The 20475-nt window shown below is 49.1% G+C and overlaps 2 protein-coding genes across 4 annotated transcripts; both read right to left on the reverse strand.

Moving 5' to 3' along the window:
• Positions 1 to 1776: 1776 nt before the first annotated feature.
• EPO (erythropoietin) lies at positions 1777 to 3737 on the reverse strand (the record flags this gene model as incomplete). Its single annotated transcript, XM_081298165.1, has 5 exons — positions 1777 to 2335; positions 2508 to 2687; positions 2923 to 3009; positions 3223 to 3456; positions 3612 to 3737. 5 exons carry the CDS (start codon positions 3735 to 3737, stop codon positions 2180 to 2182), a joined length of 783 nt encoding a protein of 260 aa, XP_081154291.1. The 3' UTR covers positions 1777 to 2179.
• Positions 3738 to 14231: 10494 nt separating this feature from the next.
• POP7 (POP7 homolog, ribonuclease P/MRP subunit) lies at positions 14232 to 15919 on the reverse strand. Of its 3 annotated transcripts, none has more exons than XM_081297745.1 (2): positions 15896 to 15919; positions 14232 to 15083 (listed from the first exon to the last, which is right to left on the reverse strand). In XM_081297745.1, exon 2 carries the CDS (start codon positions 15071 to 15073, stop codon positions 14651 to 14653), a length of 423 nt encoding a protein of 140 aa, XP_081153871.1. In that variant the 5' UTR covers positions 15074 to 15083; positions 15896 to 15919; the 3' UTR covers positions 14232 to 14650. The 3 variants fall into 3 exon arrangements, with proteins under 3 accessions (XP_081153871.1, XP_081153870.1, XP_081153869.1); XM_081297744.1 differs by lacking the exon at positions 15896 to 15919 and adding an exon at positions 15264 to 15535; XM_081297743.1 differs by lacking the exon at positions 15896 to 15919 and adding an exon at positions 15300 to 15534.
• Positions 15920 to 20475: the final 4556 nt, after the last annotated feature.

Consider the following 20475-nt stretch of genomic DNA (forward strand, 5'->3'; position numbering starts at 1 on the left):
TTAATTGAAAGCAGTAAGACGTTTGAAGAGAAGTCAAGGAATAAGGTTAGTATCCCTGAATCCTGGAAAGAAAAAAGAGACAGTTACCCCATGGGACATCTGTACCTTAGGCAACAAATCAGGCTAAAGGGTAGCCAAGATTTTGAGGTTTTGAGTCCTAAATCTCATGTTCAGGTCCTAGCTGTCATATATTAGCTGAATTCCTCGGGTTTAAGAACAAGTCTCTTAGCTCCAATTTTATCAGTCTAAGAGGGAGATTTCTCCCTTACTGACTCAAATCAGTGGGGCAAGAATCAGATGTCACATGTGGAAGCCACAATACAAATTTGTATTGAAATGTGCAGAGCAGAGCCCTTTGTGGGTTTCTCTAACAGTTCTCAATATGGCCTGAAGAGGGCACTGTAGTCCAGGAGCTAGGTTGGCCACTGTGAGAGTTCTTTTGGGTCTGCCCTTTTGCAGACTCCTCCACCTCAACTTCCCCACCCTCCAGTCTCTCCCCGACCCCCACAATCTAGCAAACCCCTTCAAATTCCCCATCATGCCTGTAATTTTTTCTGCTCCATACTGCCAAACATTCTCTTTTGCATATGTGCCAGAGCGCATACTGACTTCCCTATGTTTTGTTTTAAAAGCAGAAAGACTGGCCACCACATCTAGGATAATAGCTAACATTGGGGTCCCAGTACACTTTTGTGGCATTTTTGCTGGTGCCTGGGTGGTCCCTTCCAGGTGAAGTATTAACTTCTGGGAAGGAATCAAATCGCTGTCAGAGCAAGATCAAGAGTGAAGTTCAGGTTCCTTGGCTGTGTGTTCCATGACCACCGTCCCAGGGGAGTAAGGGGGCAGGTCGGGATCATGTGGAAGGAAAATCAGATGCAGGAAGATGTTGGGTGGGGGGGGCGCAGGATTGGGATTCCTGTTTTCTTGGCCTCGGGCAAGTTACTTTACTCCACCTGTCAGTGAAGGTGGCCGCAGACACTTTCTTACAGGGTCTTGCAAGGGGTTATATAAGGGAGCCACTTGGAGTTGCACTTGTCACAGAGCAAGTGCACAGTAAGACAGCAGTCTGTGAAGGTGGCCCTATTGCACCTCTAGCCCCTCTGTGAATTGCAGGGCAGAGCCTTACTGAGACAATCCTAAGGCCAGGATTGGGCTGCTGGGTTTACGGGGGTGGAGGCTTGTGTGCCAAGGTAGGAAGCTAATGCTTAGGGATGTGGCATGACCCAAAGGGGCCATGGAGGAAAGGTGGGAAATAGTAAGGGTCCAAGAGCCAGAGCTGGCAGCTGTCGCTAGTCCCCAAAGGGGGTTCTCATCCTGGTTTGTTTCCTCCATGGCAGCCTGGGCTCACTAAAGGCTTGTCCTGGTGGGCTGGGCAGCTGCCCACTGAGGAACAGCCTTGAATGGGGCCTCCTTATTGACCAGCGTGGGCAGAGCTTGTGGCCTTAGGCCCAGTGGGGTCAAGAGGTCAGACAGGCCATGTGAGGCAGCACGTAGGATCCAACCCCCTCCACTCTGTTTTCCCATATCTGACGCCCTTCTGCCAAGATAGGAGCAGAGCCAGGGCAATAGAGGGTTCCTGGGGAAACAGAAAAGTCTAAGAGCCATGTTGGTGGTTTCAGCTCTTGCCAGTGAGATTGAAAAATACACAAAACTAGGACCCCCTTCCCCCCGCATGAGAGCCAGGAGCCAGCCCCCATTCCATTGTCATAACTCTCATCACCCCTATTGTCCAATAGGCTCTTGCAGTCATCAGAGTCCCATGAGACCTAGGGGATTCACAGCTGGCCACCTAAATTTTCCAGTCCTTCCTGTCCCTGCTTAGTAGGTGCGAAAAGAAGTATTGGCCTTCAAAGCTTGTCTTGATGTCACAGTTCTGCAGGGCACCAAGTGAGTTTAGGTGTCTCCCCAACACAGCTCTGTCCCTGAGCTTGAAGCTGGTGTCTGAATTCTTCCTGCTCTGGGGCCTCAGGCTGCCCCTGTGACATTCTTGGATCTCAGGGTTAAGCTCTGGACAGTTCCTCTGGCCCCTAAGATGTCACCGTTGGCACTGGAGTGTCCGTGGGACAGGTTGGCACTGAAGTAACAGCCCCTTGAGGGGATTGGGTGTGGTGGAGGGGAGGCATGGCACAGGCAGAGGTGGTGAGCGAGCTGGTGGATGTGCCTGAGTGGAGGCACCTGGTCACCTGTCCCCCCTCCTGCAGGCCTCCCCTGTATACAGCTTCAGCTTTCCCCGGAGGAAATTGGAGTAAATTCTGAAGAGTTTGCACAAAGTATCGACAGTGAATGTCCGGAGTGGAGCAGCGGAGGCTGCATCTGGAGGCAAGACGGCTTCCCTCTGCCAGGAGAGAACAGGAGGTCACTGTAGTGCTGGGGACCCCAGATGGAAATGGGATCAGGGACAGCATTGGTGGGGGGATGAGGAAGGCCCCCCCCGTACTTCTTGGCAGGATGTTTTCCCCAGCTTACAGAAAGAGCAAGGAGAAGTGTCCACACCCCCTCCTACATACCTGGACTCCCATCGCTCGGAGCAGGGAGGTGAGGCTGCGCAGGCCACTGACAGCTTTGTCTACGTGCAGTCGCAGAGTATCTGATGGCTGGGAGGAGTTGGCCAGCAGGGCCTGGCTCCGCAGAATGGCTTCTGAGAGCAGGGCCAGGCCTTGCCAGACTTCTACAGCCTGCTGCCCAACCTAGAGGGAACAGAGACTTGGAGTCAGGAGGCCCAAGTGACCTCTTCCCCCTCCCTCCCAGCAGCTCCATGCACCAGAGCAAACAGAAAGTACGCAAGAAGGTGTGTTGGATACCAATAACAAATGAATGAGTGAACATATTCCTTTCTCCATTTCTTTTCTATTGTTTTCTCTTCCACCCCGTGAGGGTCTCAAAATTAGACCCCCCTCAAGAGGGAGGAAAAGACAAACTCACCTCCATTCTCCTCCAGGCATAGAAGTTAACCTTGGTGTCCGGGACAGTGATATTCTCACTTAGGCTGCAGCCATCTGCACAGCCCATCTGAAAAACACAGCCCAGGAGTCAGGACCCCCAAGGGCTCTGGTCCTGGGCCCCCAGGCCACAGGCCACTCTTGCTTTGCCCCTTACCTGGCTCCCAGATATACTTTGGGGACCACCAGTTTTCTTACGGGGGTGGGACTGGAAGTGCCAGGAAGGAGACCCCTGGAGTCCTGAGAGTCTATTCTGTGGCATGTGCCAGGGAGGGGGCCTCACCGTGACATTCTCGGCCTCCTTGGCCTCCAGGATGTACCTCTCCAGGACTCTGCTGTCACAGATGAGGCGTGCAGGGGTGCCCAGGACTGGGAGACCCAGAGAAAGAAACAGCAGGGACAGCAGGAGCGGCAGGGCGGGACATTCTGGAAGAGCCAGGCTGAGCGTGAGGCCGGGAGGGGAGGGGAGGGTGGGTTTGGGGGGGCAAGTTCGGTCATCCCGCGCCCCTGCGGCCACCTAGTCCCTGCAGACCCCAGCCTCGCGGGCGCTCAGGCGCTGCCGGGCTTGCCTTCATTCAAACCCGCTGCGCCGGCACACCCCACCCCCCAGCGACCGGCATCCACTTCTCGGGCCAAACTTCAATCCCGGCGCGACAGAAGCTTCCCGCTCACAGAGCCTGGCTGTCGCTCCAGGACCAGGTATCCGCTGATCAACTGGCTCACCGCCCACAGAGCAGCGCCTCTCTGCTCCCTGAACCTCCAAACCTTGTCCTGGGCTCCAGATTGAGCTTTTGCCATTCCCAGGGGCTCCCCAAGCCCTGCATGCACGTGGAGGCTGCCCCACCCCCTCCCCCTTCGCGGGTCCTTAGCAGGTCGCAGGTCCTTGAACCCAGCCACCTCCCGGCCAATAGCCCCAAAGGTAAATCCCTCCTCAAACAGGGGCCCGGGCGACAGCAGCTCCCCCTGCCCGCGAGTACTCACCGCGCACCCCCATCTCCGCGCCTGGCGGGGCCCCTCAGCGCCCAGGGGCTCGGCAGGCGCCCACGCCAGGAGCCCTCATCCCGGGAAGCTGGTGGGGCAGGATCACCCCACGGGCTTGGAGGAGGGGGTCGTGTCCAGGGGGTGCAGGCACGTCGCGGCCGCCGAGCCCGGGGTCGAAGGAGAGCCGGCGCGGTGGTGGCCCTGGCCAGGGTCCGGGAGGACGACGGCACGACGCAGCGACCGGTCAGGGTTGGCCCGGGGACACTGCGGCTCCGGCCGGGGGTCGGGGATGTTATCAGCATGTGTGCGTGCGCGGGTGGGGGTGGGGATGAGGCTGAGTGCGTGAGGGGTCGCCAGGGGTGTGGGCCACCCCCGGTCGGAGCAGGGGGCAGGACGCCTGGGTCCGGAGCTGCAGACGCACGTGCGGGCACGGATCTGCCCCCGCGACCCTGGGATCCGGCAGGGGAGCCAGTGGGGTGCGCACACACGGGATGGACAGAATGCCTGGACCTGGGCGAGGAGGGCTGAATAGGGAAGGCTAGGCACGAGGAGGGCTGAATAGGGAAGGCTGGGCACGGGACACTGCCCCTGGGGGGCGTCCCAGTCTTGGTCCCGGAGCTGGGTTCCTGGGTTCTGGCAAAATAGTTGGATCTGAAAGACTGGAAACAACTGGGTGGCCTTCCCTCTCACAGTCCCAGGATGTGGTCTAAGGGTCGGTGTTGTCCATCTGGAGGGATGAATGGGAGTAGATGGAGCAAGGGTTGGAGATTTTTCTCCCCACACTCCTCACTTTCCAGGACCCTGAACCCTCCCCCCCAAAAAAGTTAACTTTCAGGACACTCCTGCACTTTGACATCAGGGTTTGTGACCTGTGGTATACGTTAAACTCTGTGGCAAAATTCTTAAGAACCAGGAAGAGCTGATCCCAAGAGGTGATGGGAGTGGGATTTACAAGTCAGCTTTCCTGGCTTCTGGAACCCCTGAGGCAAAGGGGCAAGTTCCCTAGAGCAGGAGTCCAAGGCTAGTTGGCCTCTGAAATCTTAGAAAGTGGCCTCTTCCTTGAGCCTCTGTGTCCTCCTGAACTGTCAAATGGGTGTGATGAAAGTACCATCCTCACCTCTTTGGAGGTCAGAAAGACAGCCAAGTCCTACAAACACAGGCATTATATCTGTTCTCTAACTCCCTACCAGGTCTCATGATATCAGATATCTCTTATGCATGCATTCAGTACCTACTTTGTGGTTTTGGGGGCTTTGTTTTGTTTTACAGTGCTGGAACTTGAACCCCAGGGCCTCATGCATGCTAGGCAAGTGCCCTTCCACTGAGCCACATCCCCAGCCTACTTCCCGCAGTCGTTTGCTACATACTTTGCAAGACAATAAGGGGTGTTGAGATGGAGTTTCTGACCTCCTGGAGTTTGCAGTGAGATAAGTTGGGTACACAGAGCAAGGTGTGCAGATCTGAGCTGGAAGAGGTTGGGAGAGGGGTGGACTCTCCTCCAGCTGGGGGATGTTAAGGCAGTCTGAAGGTGGAGGCAACTATGAGCTTAGCCTGGAAGAGTGAGGAGGGTTTCCATGGCAGATGCCAGGGGGAGGGGGAGGCTAGTGAGCAGGAGGGAGAGGTGGGACATTAGGCCAGAGTGAAGCCTGTGAGGAGTCAGGTTGTAAAGGGCCTTGAATGCCACTCTGAGGAATTTGGATTCTGTTTGAAAGAGTAGGAAACATTCATTCACTTATTGAAGAAATTTCTGTGGAGTTCATACACTCACTCATGGCCAGGGACCTGAGTCAGAGTCGTGAATGACCAGATAAGAATGCCTGCCCTGGGGCTGGGACTGTATGTAGCTCAGTGGTAGAGCACTTGCCTAGGATGTGTGAGGCACTGGGTTCAAGTCTTAGCACTGCATATAAATAAAATAAAGGTCTATTGACAACAACAACAAAAGTATTTTTAAAAAAATGCCTGCCCTGGTGAAGCTGACGTTCTAATTGGGAGACAAGGAACACAAGTGAATACAAGATAAAGGATCTCAAATGACATCAAGAATTAAGGAGAGCTGGGTGCAATGGTACACACCTATAATCCTAGTGGCTCAGGAGGCTGGGGCAGGAGGATCACAATTTTGAGGCTAGCTTCAGCAACTTTAAGCAACTAAGTTGCTTAAAGTCTCACTCAAAATAAAATATAAAAATATAAAAAGGGCTGGGGAGGTGGCTCAGGAACACCCCTGGGTTCAGTCCTGATACAAAAAAAAAAAAAAAAAAAAAAAGAATTAAGGAGAAAAGGCCCAGAATGCAGAAAGGCAGAAGCGGGGTTCAAGAGATTGCCATTGTCAATAAGCCACTCAGGAAGCCACATGGTGAAGGTGACCAGATGGAGGTGAAGGAGGGAGCCGTGAAGGTGTGTGAGGGAGAACATGATCCAAGAGGGGGCATGGAAAGAGGAAAGGGGTATAGATGAGCATATGGCTGGTGGTATCCAGGGCCTGGCCCCTTCCCGCTGCTCACTTCCAGCCTGCTCTGGGCCCTCCCTGAACCTGCTGTCCTGGCTTGGCACTCAGAGCCCAGCTGTGCTCCCTTCCCAGGACCCAGCTGCAGGACACGCACATGCACACACGTCCACACTCATCTGCACGTGCGCCTTGTCCTGATCACACACCCCCAATAGACTCTGCTCTCCAGGGCCCCTGACTCCTGCGTCACTGTCCTGACCTAACTATGACTAGGGGGTCGGGGACAGTTGGGGGTGGGGAGGACACAGTCTTGAGGAAAGGGTGGAGCCTTTTGAGCTGTGGGACCTGCCCCTCCTCTCACAGTGACTTGTCAAGATCCCTGGGTTCCTGCCCACCAGAAGGGAAGGGAGACAGGACAGGCCACCAGCCTTTAGGTGATGAAGCCTGCTAGACAGGGTGACCTGTCCCCTGGGACCTTTGGAGAGTTAAGATTACAGCTTGGCAGGGAGTTGGAGGAGAGGCCCGTGGTCCTCCCCACACCCAATCCCAGTGCCAAAGTAATCCTGCTGAGGGCAGAGGCTGGTCTGGGGTCCGAATACAACCCAGATGTACTTGGATACGCCCCAGCAGGATCCATTCATCTGTCCTCGGTGGCAGGGGACCCTGGGGAACAGGAAGAAAGTAAGAGGGTACCTGGAGCTCCCCCTCCAGTGCCCCACATCTTGCCACCCAATGCTCCTCCATCTGCCTGCTGTATTTCTCTGGTGCGGTGCTGACCCAGCCCTGGAGATCTTAATGGGGTCTCCTCCCTGACTTCCCCATCAACTCCCTACCTAACCCTACCCTCGTTCTCTTTCCCATTGAACAGCCCCCTTTGTGTGATTCCCCTGAGCAGGAATCTGCGGTGGCTCCCCACTGCTTTGGAACTGAGGACCTCCCTGTCCTGTCACCCACCCAACTTCCCAGCACCTTCTCCCAATGCCCACTCCTACTCCCTCCATCCCCAGAGCTCACTCCAATGCTTGTGCCTCCTGCCCTTTCCTAACTGAGCCTTCCTCCTGGGTCACCTTCCCACACTATCTCCCCTTTTTCTTCAAATCACAAACCCTCCTCTTCCCCATTCCCGCAGCAGAAAGTTGTCTCCTTCCTCTACTCTGCCATCATCTAGGTACAATCTCAGGTCTCTCGCTGTCAGAGCCACCGTGTCCATCTGTCAGTCTAGCACTGAAAACTCCAGGAGATATTTATTAAAAGTCTCTGCTGGGAGGGATACTCTCTCTAGACATGTGGCACAGGTGTCCTGGTACACAGAGAAGGAAGGGCAGTATATGGAAAGTCTCATACAACTTGGTTCCTGCCAAGTACCTGGCCTGTTTAGGGTCCTTACTCTGCCGTGGGGAGCATTCCATGGGTATCTCCGTGCCAGGCTCCTCAGCCAGAGAATTGGAGGAGTGAGCCATTTCTGGCCAGCTATCTTCCTGGGATCCTGGACTTGGGAAACCTCATCTCCTTTCTAAGTAGGCAGCCATGAAGCCCAGCTTGAAAGGGACAGTTATGACAAGATGGTGGCTGGGGAGGAGTCAGGCCCTGTTCCACAGACTCCTCCTGGCAGCCAATTCAAATTGAAGATCCAAGTAGAAACAAATTTACAACCCCCCTGAGCTGTCCTAAACCCCAGGCAGCACGGAGCCCCAGCTGCATGGAGTCTGGCTGGGGAGAGGGGGGCCTCTGGGCCCCCCATCCTGCCTCCTTTCCAAGCAGTGGCTTCTTGGCTCAGGAGTTCAGCCAGCCGGCCCAGAAGACCTTCTGTGCTGGGAAGTAGGGTGGCCGGGGTCCTGAGAAGGGGTGTGTGTGTGGCGGGGGGAGCTTCCTGGCCCTTGGGAACTGGAAAAGAAGCAAGAATGCTGGAGAAGGGGTTCCTGCTGGAGAATCAAGGCCGAGTCCTTTTCAAGGTTAGTTTGGAGAAACTGAGGCAAGGGATGCTTTCTTGGTCATAAAGCAGCCAACAGAATCAGACCTCTATCAGCAAGCAGTTCTGTGAAGGGGCTCAGTGGCTGAAAGGGGCTGTCTGGTGAACATCAGAGCTGAATTGGTGACCTGAACTCTGCTACTGACTTGCCAGGCACCTATCTTGGCCAGGTGACCTTTTCTCGGAATGGAGATTCTGTAGAATGGAGATGGCAAAAATGATGGGCACTGCTTACCAGGGCTGTGACGGACTAGAGGACATCTGGCATATGAATCAAGAACACAGCTATTATTACTCTTGTAGTCCTCGGTCTTCCTCTGACATTGTCTACCGTTCCCTCCTGGGAGTTGGCGACAGATTCGTGGCACCTTGCCTTTGGTACAGTAGCTGCCCTGACCATGCATCTTGCTGGAAAAAGGTCATCAAATAGAGGGCCCTTGACCACACTTCAGCAACTAGCACCTGGACACAGTTTTCACTCCCTGCAAAAGCTGTGAGTGGATAAGGGGCAGATATCAAGACAGTTCAAAACTTGGTTTATTCAAAGCCTGGGGCCCACCAGGTATTTCTTGGGGAGACCCAGAGAAGCCCCAGTAACCTTGGTCTGAGTGAGACCTTTGGGCATACCCTAAACAAGCCCTGAAACATTACAGGATCACCTTCCCTGGTTATTTATGTCTTAAATCCCCCAAATACTTGAGTCCTTTCAGGCTCCCACAGCACCATAGACCTCCACATCTTGTCAGATTTCTGCAGAAAGTACCAGACCACATCTTAGGATTCTAGTTCTTAAGTACTGTGAAATATTCTCAAGCCCCTTCCTATATTACTAATCCTGTATCAGAAGATGAGGCTGGTAAATAGTCCAAAGTAGCTTTTCTGTCTAAACAAAAACAAAATTAGAAAGTCTTAACTTTAAAAAAAGTACCACTGAGCCAGATGTTATTATCACAACCATAATCCCAGGTACTCAGGAGGCTGAAGCAGGAGGATCACAAGTTCAAGGCTGGCCTGGGCAACTTAATAGGACCCTGTCTTAAAATAAAAAATTAAATGGACTGGGGATGTAGCTCAGTGGTAGAGTAATTGCCTAGCATGTAGGAGGTCTTCAGTTCCACCCCAGAACTGCACAGACAAAACCAAAAACGCGTCTTGCAATTTAAATGGAAGGATTTTTTCCTACCACGTAGACCTTTCCAGAGGTATGATTATAATGACAAGTTTCATTTTGTTAACACAGAACTTAGTGACTTCATGAGGATTTTGCATGAATTCCACTGAGCTCTTGTTCCTATATAGGAATATAGTCCACATTCTACTTCAAGGAAGCTTATAGCAACCTTAGACATACGCTTCAACACCCAAACTTAGCAAATATGTTCCCAAATTGTTCATGGTTCACTAAGAACTAATGAACTATCAGAACTTGATGTTTGATCCCACAAGTATTCCCCTAATCTGATGTAAATAGCTCTTTGGCTTGTGTCTTAGTTCATAGCCAGCAAATAATTTTAGTCCTTTCAGGAAAGTGTATTTTTCTTGCAGCAAACAAGACTCACTGACTCTGAGTTGGAAGAGATCTAAGAGGTCCTGGGAAGGTGAAGGTCTACCCTCTGCTTGTGTATTTCCAGTGACAAGACATCTGATATGGGGGCTGGGGATGTGGCTCAAGTGGTAGCGTGCTCGCCTCGCATGCGTGCGGCCCAGGTGCGATCCTCAGCACCACATACCAACAAAGATGTTGTGTCCGCCGAGAACTAAAAAATAAATATTAAAAATTCTCTCTCTCTCTCTCCCCCCTCTCTCACTCTCTCTTTAAAAAAAAAAAAAAAAAAAAAAGACATCTGATATCTCAGAGAATTAGAGGCTTGTTTCAGTGAAGCAGCTGGTATCCCCTGTGTACCCATCCATGCATCCATCTACCATTCATTCACCAGAAAAGCATTTCTTGAGGTTATCCCTCAGTTTTGTAACTAACTCCCTGATCACCTTACCTAGAGAACAAGGGACCAGTCACGAACAGGCTTTGTACAAAAATCAACATTTTCTTTTTTTTTTTAATATTTATTTTTTAGTTTTAGGTGGACACAATATTTTATTTTTACGTGGTGCTGAGAATTGAACCCAGTGCCCCATGCATGCTAGGCGAGTGCGCCCCCACTTGAGCCATATCCTCAGCCCCAACATTTTCTTATTATAAAAACAATATGTAATTTTTGAACAACAAGAAAACACAGTTAAACCGAAACCCAAACTACAAAGTACCCATAATGCCATTAGAGAGATGGAGTTGTTAAGTGGCTATTTTCATTCTTTTTTCTTGGGTCTTGCCCCAAATCTCTGTGTAACTGGACACCCTTTGCCCCAGGAACTACTTTTGAACATACTTGTCCGACTCCTCCAGAGATTCAAGGGTTTGTGAACATGACATTGTTCCCCCAACTTCTGACCAAGCACTAGGAACACACTTGGGACAAAGTGCTGGGCCTTCTTAGGAAGGTCATCAGCCAGTCTAAACCAGTTCCTGTGTCCTAAAGGCCTGGCCTCTCCCTTTCTATGCCTGGCACCATCAAAAGCCTGACAAAACTAATAGCCCAGACATCACCTCCCTTCCCTTCTCCCCAGTCTAAGATGCCTAAAATCATTTTTTAGCCAGATGGCTTCAATCCACTCGATAGTAGCCCTGTTGACTGAGCCCTTACTATTACTAGGACAGTTCCAAGCAATTTGCAAATTACTTGTCTTTTAAAATCTGTCTTGCTTCCCACTGGACTTTACAGGACCAACATTTAATACCTCTTCTGGAAGGCATGGCGCCCAGCACAGATCCCCACAAATAGCAGATGCTCAAAGATGCTATGGATGATATGCGAATGTCTACACCGCCTCCAAGATAAGCATTTGGATTTGAATCTGACCTCCTGGAATCTTTCTGAATTGGGAGTTCATTTCCCATTCATTGTGGGGTCTGCACCGGTTAAGTAAAAAGGATTGACACACTTGTGTCCTCTCACCTCCTCTGTTGGACTAAGCTAAGGTGGAGGTCAGAGAGCCAGTAGAGGGAACAGAGTTTGGGGCTGGCCTCTCTGCAGAGGTCCCTAAAGACACAAGGATTTTTTGCTCCACCCACTCTGCATGGACCCAACAGATGCATGAGCCTGGTTCACACCCACTACCTGCTCCCACTTTCTAAAGCCAACAGTCCCTCTTGCTTCAGTAGCAACATCTATGGGCTGGTTCCCCAGAGGCCACTGAGGAAAGCCCCACTGGCAAGCAGTAGGGAAACATGGAAGAGAAACAACAAATCGGCCAGGAGTGGGAGCTGCCAAAACAAACCAAGTGCAAAAACGGCGCCTGCCACCACCTCAGCTGGGCCCGGGGCCAGGAGCGCAGACAAGAACACATACGCGCAGGGAGACACACAGGCCATTCAGTTCCTTGCAGGCTTCCTACTATGCTACTGGAACTACTGGGGGCTCCAGAGTAAGGGAGCCTTGCAATCAAGGGTGATGGAGGGAGGAGGATGACAGAAATGTCAGCAGCCTCATCTCCCCAGTGCCTCCTGCTTCTTAGGCACCTTTTGTCCCTCTAGTTCCAGAACATGCCCTGCCTATTCATGAGTCCCCCTTGATTTCTCTGCCAGATTGCCCCTTCCCTCTTTACTGCCTGTCAAACTCCTATTTATCCTTCAATACCAGGTCAAAGGTGAAGCCACTTTGGACCCCACCAGGAAGTCAGCCCTTAGCATGTCTTCACTTTTATTACCATAGCAACTATTACTTCTTACACATCTTACTCATTCACAAATGTATGTGTGTCCACTTCCCCATTAAGTGCTGAAGTCCTTACAGGTATGGGCCATGCCATATTCACAAGCCAGGGGAAGGGATTTCAATTAGGAGCCTGTAAGGCTTTCAGGTTCAAACCAAATTACCTTCATAGTAACTATGATAAAAATTCAGTTACTAACCTTCCAAGGCTTTCAAACTCTTAAGACTTCAAACAATAGTCAATACCAAAATTTATATCCTAACTAGTACACATGTGTATACAATCATCTCTTGGTGTCTGAGTGGGATTGGTACCAGGACCCCGCTGAGAATACCAAAATCCAAGGATATTTAAGCCCCTTATATAAAATGGCACAGGATTTGCATAGAATTTGTCCATATCCTCTTGTATATTTTATTTTGGTACTGGGGATTGAACCCAGGGGCACTTTACCACTGAGCTACATTTCCAGCCCTTTTTGAGACAAGGTCTCCCTAAGTTGCTGAGGCTGACCTTGAGCTTGCAATCCTTCTGCATCAATCTCTCAAATTGCTAAATTACAGGTATGTGCTACTGTGCCCTCATATACATTTTAAATTACCTTTAGAGGACTTATAATTCCCAAGACAATGTAAATGTGTGTAAAAAGTTGATATATTATTCAGGAAATGATGACAAGAATAGACAGTCTATATATTTAATACACACTATCTTTTTAATATTTTCAATTGAATCCAAAGATGCAGAGCTTGTGGATAAAGAAGGCTAACTACATGTACATATCTGATTGAAAAAGCTTCAGTAAAATAATACCAGCAGGCACAGTGGCACACACCTATAAACTCAGCTACTCTGGTGACTAAGGCAGGAGGATTACAAGTTTGAAGATAGCCTTGGAAATTTAGCAAGAACATGTCTCAAAATAATTTTTTTTTTAATTTTTAAAAAATAAATGGGAGCTGGGTGCCGTGGCACACGCCTGTAATTCCAGCGGCTTGGGAGGCTGAGGCAAGAGCATCTCGAGTTCAAAGCCAGCCTCAGCAAAAGTGAGGCACTAAGCAACTCAGTGACACCTTGTCTCTAAATAAAATACAAAATAGAGCTAGGGATGTGGCTCAGTGGTCGAACACCCCCGAGTTCAATCCCTAGAGCCCAAAATAAATACATTAAAAATAAATGGGAGTGCACACCTGTAATACCAGCAACTCAGGAGGCTAAGACAAGAGGACTGCAAGTTCAAGGTCAGACTCAACAATTTAGTGAGACCCTATCTCAAAATAAAAAGGTCTAGGGATGTGGCTCAGTGGCTAAGCATCCCTGGGGCCCATTCCTGCTACCAAAAAATAAAACCTGGGATGTAGCTCAGTAGTAGAGTGTCCGTGGACTCAATCCCTAGTACCCACCCACCCCCAAAACTAAATTGTATTTTTTTAGCTTAGCTGCCTTTTAAAAACAAGGCTGTGACCCAGTATATTGATCTCAAGGTCCACAAACCTGTCACCATCACTTTGATAAACATTGCTTGAGATGACTCTGGTTTGATAAACCTAAAAGATCAGGTCATCCCATAAATACCCAAATGAGAAAGCATATATTACCTGTGTGCCCAGTAATTATTCAGGGGAGACTTATCTTTCTCACCAAACAGCCTAGCCAGAAAGGCTTCAAGGGCTCTGGACTCCAGTTGCCCAGAAGCTACCTGGGCCCTGTAGAACCAGGAATTAAATCAGTCAAAACTGTCCATTCCTTCCACACAGACTGACATTGGGAGATTCCATCTGCTTCCATCATCCTTAAATCACCTTTCCTGTGCCTGGGAACCATTACCAGGGAGGAGTCTGGCAAATCTATAGGCATACAACAAGCCCAGCTGCATAGGCAGGCATGTGGCCTTTATCCATCCAGTCTTCCTCTGAGGGCATGAAAAATGTTAAGGTGGACATCGAGATTATTTGGCTTCTGTACCCACTAAACAGTTTGTTTAGGTTACAACGTCATAATCTGTGTTCTGTAGGAAATATCTGGATTCCCCTCCTGTATCTAAAAAACTTGTAAAGTTTACTACTCTCCCTATTCAGGGACACACAGAATTGCACAGGGAAGAAGCAGTAGCAGTGAGTAGCAGGGCACCAACACAACTTGTAGTTTTTATTGTACAGGACAAGAAAGATCCACTGTTGGGGCCCAACAAGAGACAATACACCTCCCTGCCCTCAATTCAGAGTCCTTGAGCTGAGAGAACAGGCCTTTCTTTTGGCACCAGGGACTGAAACCAGGGGTGCTTAACCACTGAGCCACATCTCAGCCCTTTTTCTTTTGAGACGGGGCCTAAGTAGGTGAGGCTGGCTTTGAACTTTGAATCCTCCTGCCTCAGCCTCCCGAGTCTCTGGGATGAGTGTTCTACCACCCCGGCTTAACAGGTCTGTTCTCAGAGTTCTGGCAGTCATCAGTGAAAGAGCCAAGTCAAGACAGCCACATCCGGGCCTACCTGAGGTGGTGGGGGAAGGGGGGGTAATAAGGGGGGCAGCTTCATTTCGATTACTTGGGCGTGACCCTGAAGACTCGGATGTGGATGGCCGAGTTGTTGCGGATTCGGGTCAGTGGCTCTCTGGTGTCAGTTTCTGGTTCCAGTTCATCCACAAGCTCCACAGTGGAGGTATTGGCAGCCACCTGCAAGGACCCGAAGCTGCCTGCCTGCAGCTGCAGGGCAATGTTGATGGCACGGTTGATGGCCAGTCCCAAGCCGTGAATGTAGATCTCAGTGCATGCATTCTGACCCCGTGTCCCTCCGTCCAGAAGCTTCTGGCAGCGGGCCAGCTGGGCCTTAAAGTCAGTCTTCATGTTGACATAAATGTCATTGGGCCTCCGGGGCAGGCGGTGGGGAAGCCTTTTCCGAAGGGTGTACTCCACCGGGTCCAGCTCAGCGTCGACTGCCCCGCGAGGCTCTCGGTTTTCAGCCATGCTGTGCACCCTGGCATGGGAAAGGGTCAAGATGGGAGAGTCACAAGTTACTCTGGGTATTTTCCCATCCCGCTTCCTGTACAAAGGGTGTACCCGGGAGGGGGCACGGTTGACGCCCCTCTTCCCTTCCAGCCTCTCTCCCCATCTCCGGTTCTTATTCGTTCCTCGAGTCTTCCCCAACTTCACGCACCTCCACCGCCCCCTCCGCCAGCTCTACCGCGCCTACCCTCCGAGCTCCACAGTGCCTTCCGGGCGCGCGGCCCGCTCCGCCAGCCCACTCAAGGGTATGCGGAGTAACCCAAATAGAGGCTGCGATCCGCGACCTTCAGTCGCGGAAAGGATAGGAAGGCGGTGCGCAACACGCACGCCAGACCCCAGCCCATAAAAGGGTGGCGAACTGCGCCCCTGCGCCCAGCCGTCCGCGAATTGCCTTCCCGGCCTCCGTTCTCCCCGCCCCTTTCCTGAGCGCTCGCGCGAGTGCGCGAGGAGTTTGAGCACCGCGAGGCTTCCGGGCGTGACGGGATCTACACGTGTACGCCGGGGGCGGGGCGGGCGGTGGAGGGAGGAGCCAGGAGGTGCGGGGCGGGGCTCCTTCGGTCAATCCCGAGTTCCCTGCCGCGGAAGGGGTCTAGAAGTGGGGGGAGAGCAGCAGTTAGCTATCCCAGGGGCCTGAGCAGGGGATTCTGAGACAGCAGGCGAGTTCAGAAGAACGTGATCGCGAAGGTCAGCAGAGGTGTGGGTAGATGTAGACAGCTGACCTCTCACCCAAGGTCCCTGTAGCCCAAGGATCGAAGGGGGATTTAGTAAAGGCCGGGTCCCCACCTTGCTCGAGGAAAGAGCCCGGGGACACCCCTGTAGCTCAAGGAACCGATCTTTCTCTCGAGTGCGGGGCCACACGCTCTGCGCCCAGCCTTAAGAGCTGCTCACCCACACCTCTGCTAGCTCCCCCAGCTTTTCGGCCACTAGCCGAAACCCCAGAGCAGAGACGTACCGCCCCCTGGCGGGGAGGGCTAGGGTTCGCAGCTCCCCAAGGCCTGTGAGGACCGGCCTTTGTTCAAGATTGGTTTAGCTTCTGGACAGTTCCCTTGGAAAGGACTTAGACCTGCACTGGGGACCTCGAACAACTGGGCTTTGGCTTCCCCATCACTCAAATGCTAATTGAGTTGTTAAACCCATTGTCTTCTTGTAAATTGTTAAGTCTGCAGTGAGTTGGCTTGTTTATGCTCTCCAGACTCTTCTCTAGTTGCCATGGGCGGGGTCTGACTTACTGGACCAAAGGTTGGAAAGAGAACTTAGCCCCACATCATCTAGATCCTGCAGTTTTCTTCTTTAGCTTCAGATTCTTTGATTAACCACAAGTGTGGGGGCTTTATGTTAAAATGGAAGATAAGACAGTAAAGATACCAAGTCCTTCCAAATTGATCTATAGTTTTATGACAATCTCAACAAGAATTTTTGTAGATATAGAGAAGTTTATTTTAAAACTAATATGAAAAAGCAAATGAAGTAGATTAGCCAAAACAATTTTGAAAACGTTGTTGGAATCATGCCATCGAATTTTGACTATTTAAGTGTAATAATGAAGAAAGTGTGGTACTGGCAGAGGGATAGACACAAAAATCAATATAGTGGAATTGAGAATCCAGAAATAATACAGCCAATTCATTTTCAACAATGATGCAAAGGCATTTCAGTGGAGAAAGGTTGGTCCTCAACAAGTGGTGTTGAAACAACTGGAGAAATAGGCAAAGAAATGAACCTCAGTAATACAAAATCAATGGTAGATCTAAATGTAAACCATGAAACTATAAAACCTTTAGATGAAGACAGGGAAAAGTCTTCATGAAATAGGATCAGGTGAAGAGTTGTTAGACATGATTCCAAAAGCACAATCTATAAAAGAAAAATTGATAACTGAACTTTTGTCAAAATGTCAAAATTTTTGCTCTGAAAATAAACCACAGACTAGGAGAATATACTTGTGAGTCACATGTCCAAAAATCCAGGATATGTAAAGAACTCTGAACTCAAGACTTAGAAAATAGAGCTGGGTGGCAGTGAGCTTGCCTGCACATGTGAGGTGCTGGGTTTGATCCCCAGCACCACATAAAAATAAATAAATAAAGGTTTTGTGTACATCTACATTTAAAAATATTTTTTTAAAAAAAGAGAAAATAGGGGCTGGGGATGTGGCTCAAGTGGTAGCGCGCTCGCCTGGCATGTGTGCGGCCCGGGTTCGATCCTCAGCACCACATACAAACAAAGATGTTATGTCCGCCGAGAACTAAAAAATAAATATTAAAAAACTTCTCTCTCTTTAAAAAAAAAGGAGAAAATAACCAGGCACAGTGGTGCACACCTGTAATCCCAGAAGCTTAGGAGGCTAAGTCAGGAAGATCATGAGTTCAAAGCCAACCTTAGCAAAATCGAGGTGCTAAGCAACTCAGTGAGATCCTGTCTCTAAATAGAATACAAAATAGGGCTGGGCATATGGTTCACTGGTCGTGTGCCCCTGAGTTCAATTCTCGGTACCTCCAAAAAATGTTAGAAAATAAACAACTCAATTACAAAATAGGCAAAAGTCTTGGATACTTCAGCAAAAAAAAAAAAAAAGGATATAAGGACATCAGAAGATGTTCAACATCATTAGCCATGAAGGAAATGCACATTAAAACCATGAGGAGGGCTGGGTTGTAGCTCAGTGGTAGAGCGCTTGCCTAGCCTGTGTGAGGCACTGGGTTGGATCCTCAGCACCACATAAAAATAAATAAAGGTATTGTGTCTATCTACAACTAAAAAAATGTTTAAGAAAACGTGATGCAGGCTGGGGGTTGTGGCTCAGTGGTAGAGAGCTTGCCTAGCACATGTGAAGCACTGGGTTCAATTCTCAGTACCACATTAAAAAAAATAAATAGAATGAAAACTTATTTTAAAACATGATGAAATGCCACTTACATATTAGAATGGCTAAAATACAAAATCCTGACAATACTAAGTGTGGATGAGAATGCAGAGAAATTGGATCTCTCATACACTGCTTGTGGAAATGTAAAATGGTAGAGTCATTCTAGAAATAGTTTGGCAGTTTCTTCTAAAAATAAACATCACATGACCAAGCAAGAGCACTTGGGGGCATTAAAAAACCTATACACTATTGTGCATAGCAGTTCCATTTATAATAAATTTCCCAAGTTGGAAACAATCCAGATGTCTTTCAACTGATGAATGGTAAAATAAGCTACAGTACATTCATACCACAGAATACAACAAAGCAAAAAGGACTGGATCAAAGCAACCTGTCAAGCCATTAAAATACTGTGTATATTACATAATACTCTGGTAAGCAGCTCCTATTTTGGTGTGAAAGACAAGATGAGCAAGATGATGTGAATTGTGCTAAGGGAGAGGGGGTAAGTATAGGATTTGGTGAACCCCTGGGAAGGAAGAGCCAATATGATCTTGAGGGTGCCAAGGTTTTCCAGAGGAAGAACAAGTAAGCTGAGACAGGGATGTCTAGCAGTGGGGCCCATATTCTGTTAGAATGGACAAGTTTTGCAGGACTAAACCCTGGGAGGTTGGGGAGAAGTGGAAGAACCAGCAAAGGCCTGAGAAGTAACAACTGGTGAGGCAGGAGGGAAACCAAGGGAGTGTAGTGTCCCAGAGAGCAGCTGAAGAAAGCCTTTCTGGAAAAGGGGGTGACCAGCTGGGTCATAGGCTGCTGACAGGTCATATAAGATAATGGAATTTAGCAATGTAGAAGTTAACTGGTGACTTGACTGAAGTTATATTTGGTCGATCAAAGAACTTAGCTCCTGGCAGAAAGTAATTATGAATGCAATAAATTAATTTTAAGGCTCATTAAAGTGATAACTGATAATAAGCAGTGTATGAGCTATCCTACATGACTAAGTTCATGTATCTTTTCTTGATATTTAAAATCTGTTTTGAGACCTCTTTTATCCCAACTAACCATCATAACCAAATCTGTTTGTTCAGTTCGTATGCTTGCACATTTAAAGACCAAGACATTTTACAGCACAGCACCTGAGTAAACAAAAATATTTTAGGCCCAAGTGATTTCTTTGAAAAATTGTCTGTAATTTTGTATGGAAGACTCATGGTTTTGATTTGTTTCCTTTTTCAGAATGGAAGATTATCCCCTTCAATTTCCTCAGCGTTATCAGAATCAGTGGTCCCATTTTAGAGTTGAGGAGATTACTGGTCACAATGTTAATGTCACACACTGGTACCCAGGAAACCCAGGACCATTCCTCCAGTCTTCCATCTTAAGAGTCAGGGTGCTCTCCCGGACATGCTGTTTCTACAGTGGTCCTAATCTCCACTCAAAAACAGGATTGGGTTAGGGTTGTGGTTCAGTAGTAGAGTGATTGCCTAGCATGTGAAACGCACTGGGTTTGATCCTTAGCACTGCATGTAAATAAATAAATGTATAAAATAAAGATTCATCAACAACTAATAAAAATATTATTTAAAAAAATAAGCCTGGGCTGGGCACAATGGAACATTGTATACCCCAGTTACTCAGGAGGGTGAGGCAGGAGAATCACAAGAGTAAGGCCAGCCTGGGCAACTTAGCAAGATCCTACCTCAAAATAAGAAATAGCTGAGTGTGGTGCCACATGCCTGTAATCCCAACAACTCAGGAGGCTGAGGCAGGAGGATCACAAGTTCAAGACCAGCCTCAGCCATTTAGCAATGCCCTAAGCAACTTAGTGAAACCTTGTTAAAAAATAAAAAAAAAAAACTGGGGCTGGGGTTGTGGCTCAGTGGTAGAGTGCTTGCCTAACATATGTGAGGCACTGGGTTCGATTCTCAGCACCATATATAAACAAATAAATGAATAAAGGTCCATCAATAACTAATTAAAATTTTTTAAAAATAGAAAAAAAACTGGGGATGTCGCTCAGTGGTAAAGCACTCCTAGGTCCAATTCCCAGTACCAAAAAAAGAAAAATAAAAAAGAGCTGAGAATGTAGCTCAGTGGTAGAGCACCCCTGGATTCAATTCCCAGTACCAGAAAAGAGAAGGAAAAAAAAAGGAAAGAAAGAAAAAACCCAAAGTGATGGGCTGGGGGTAGAGCTCAGTGGTGGAGCACTTACTTGCCTGCACCTGAACTTTATCACGGCAAAAAAAAAAAAAAAAAAAAAAAAAAAAAAAAAAAAAAAAAGACCCTAACAGTGGCAACCCAGGCTTTCAACTAGTACCTCAGTGGTTTTACTAGTTTCAACTTCACTTCTCTTCTGGGTCCTCTTCCATGAGCTTGGACCACCCACTATTCCCAAGCCTACACCCACTTTTCCTAAACCCACCCAACACACCTGCCCTTCCCTTCAGCTCAGCACAAGCCACACTCTGGCTCCACCACACAGAGGTTCCCCTTT

The sequence above is a fragment of the Spermophilus citellus genome (assembly GCF_964194105.1).
Source record: "Spermophilus citellus genome assembly, chromosome: 6".
NCBI lineage: Eukaryota > Metazoa > Chordata > Mammalia > Rodentia > Sciuridae > Spermophilus > Spermophilus citellus.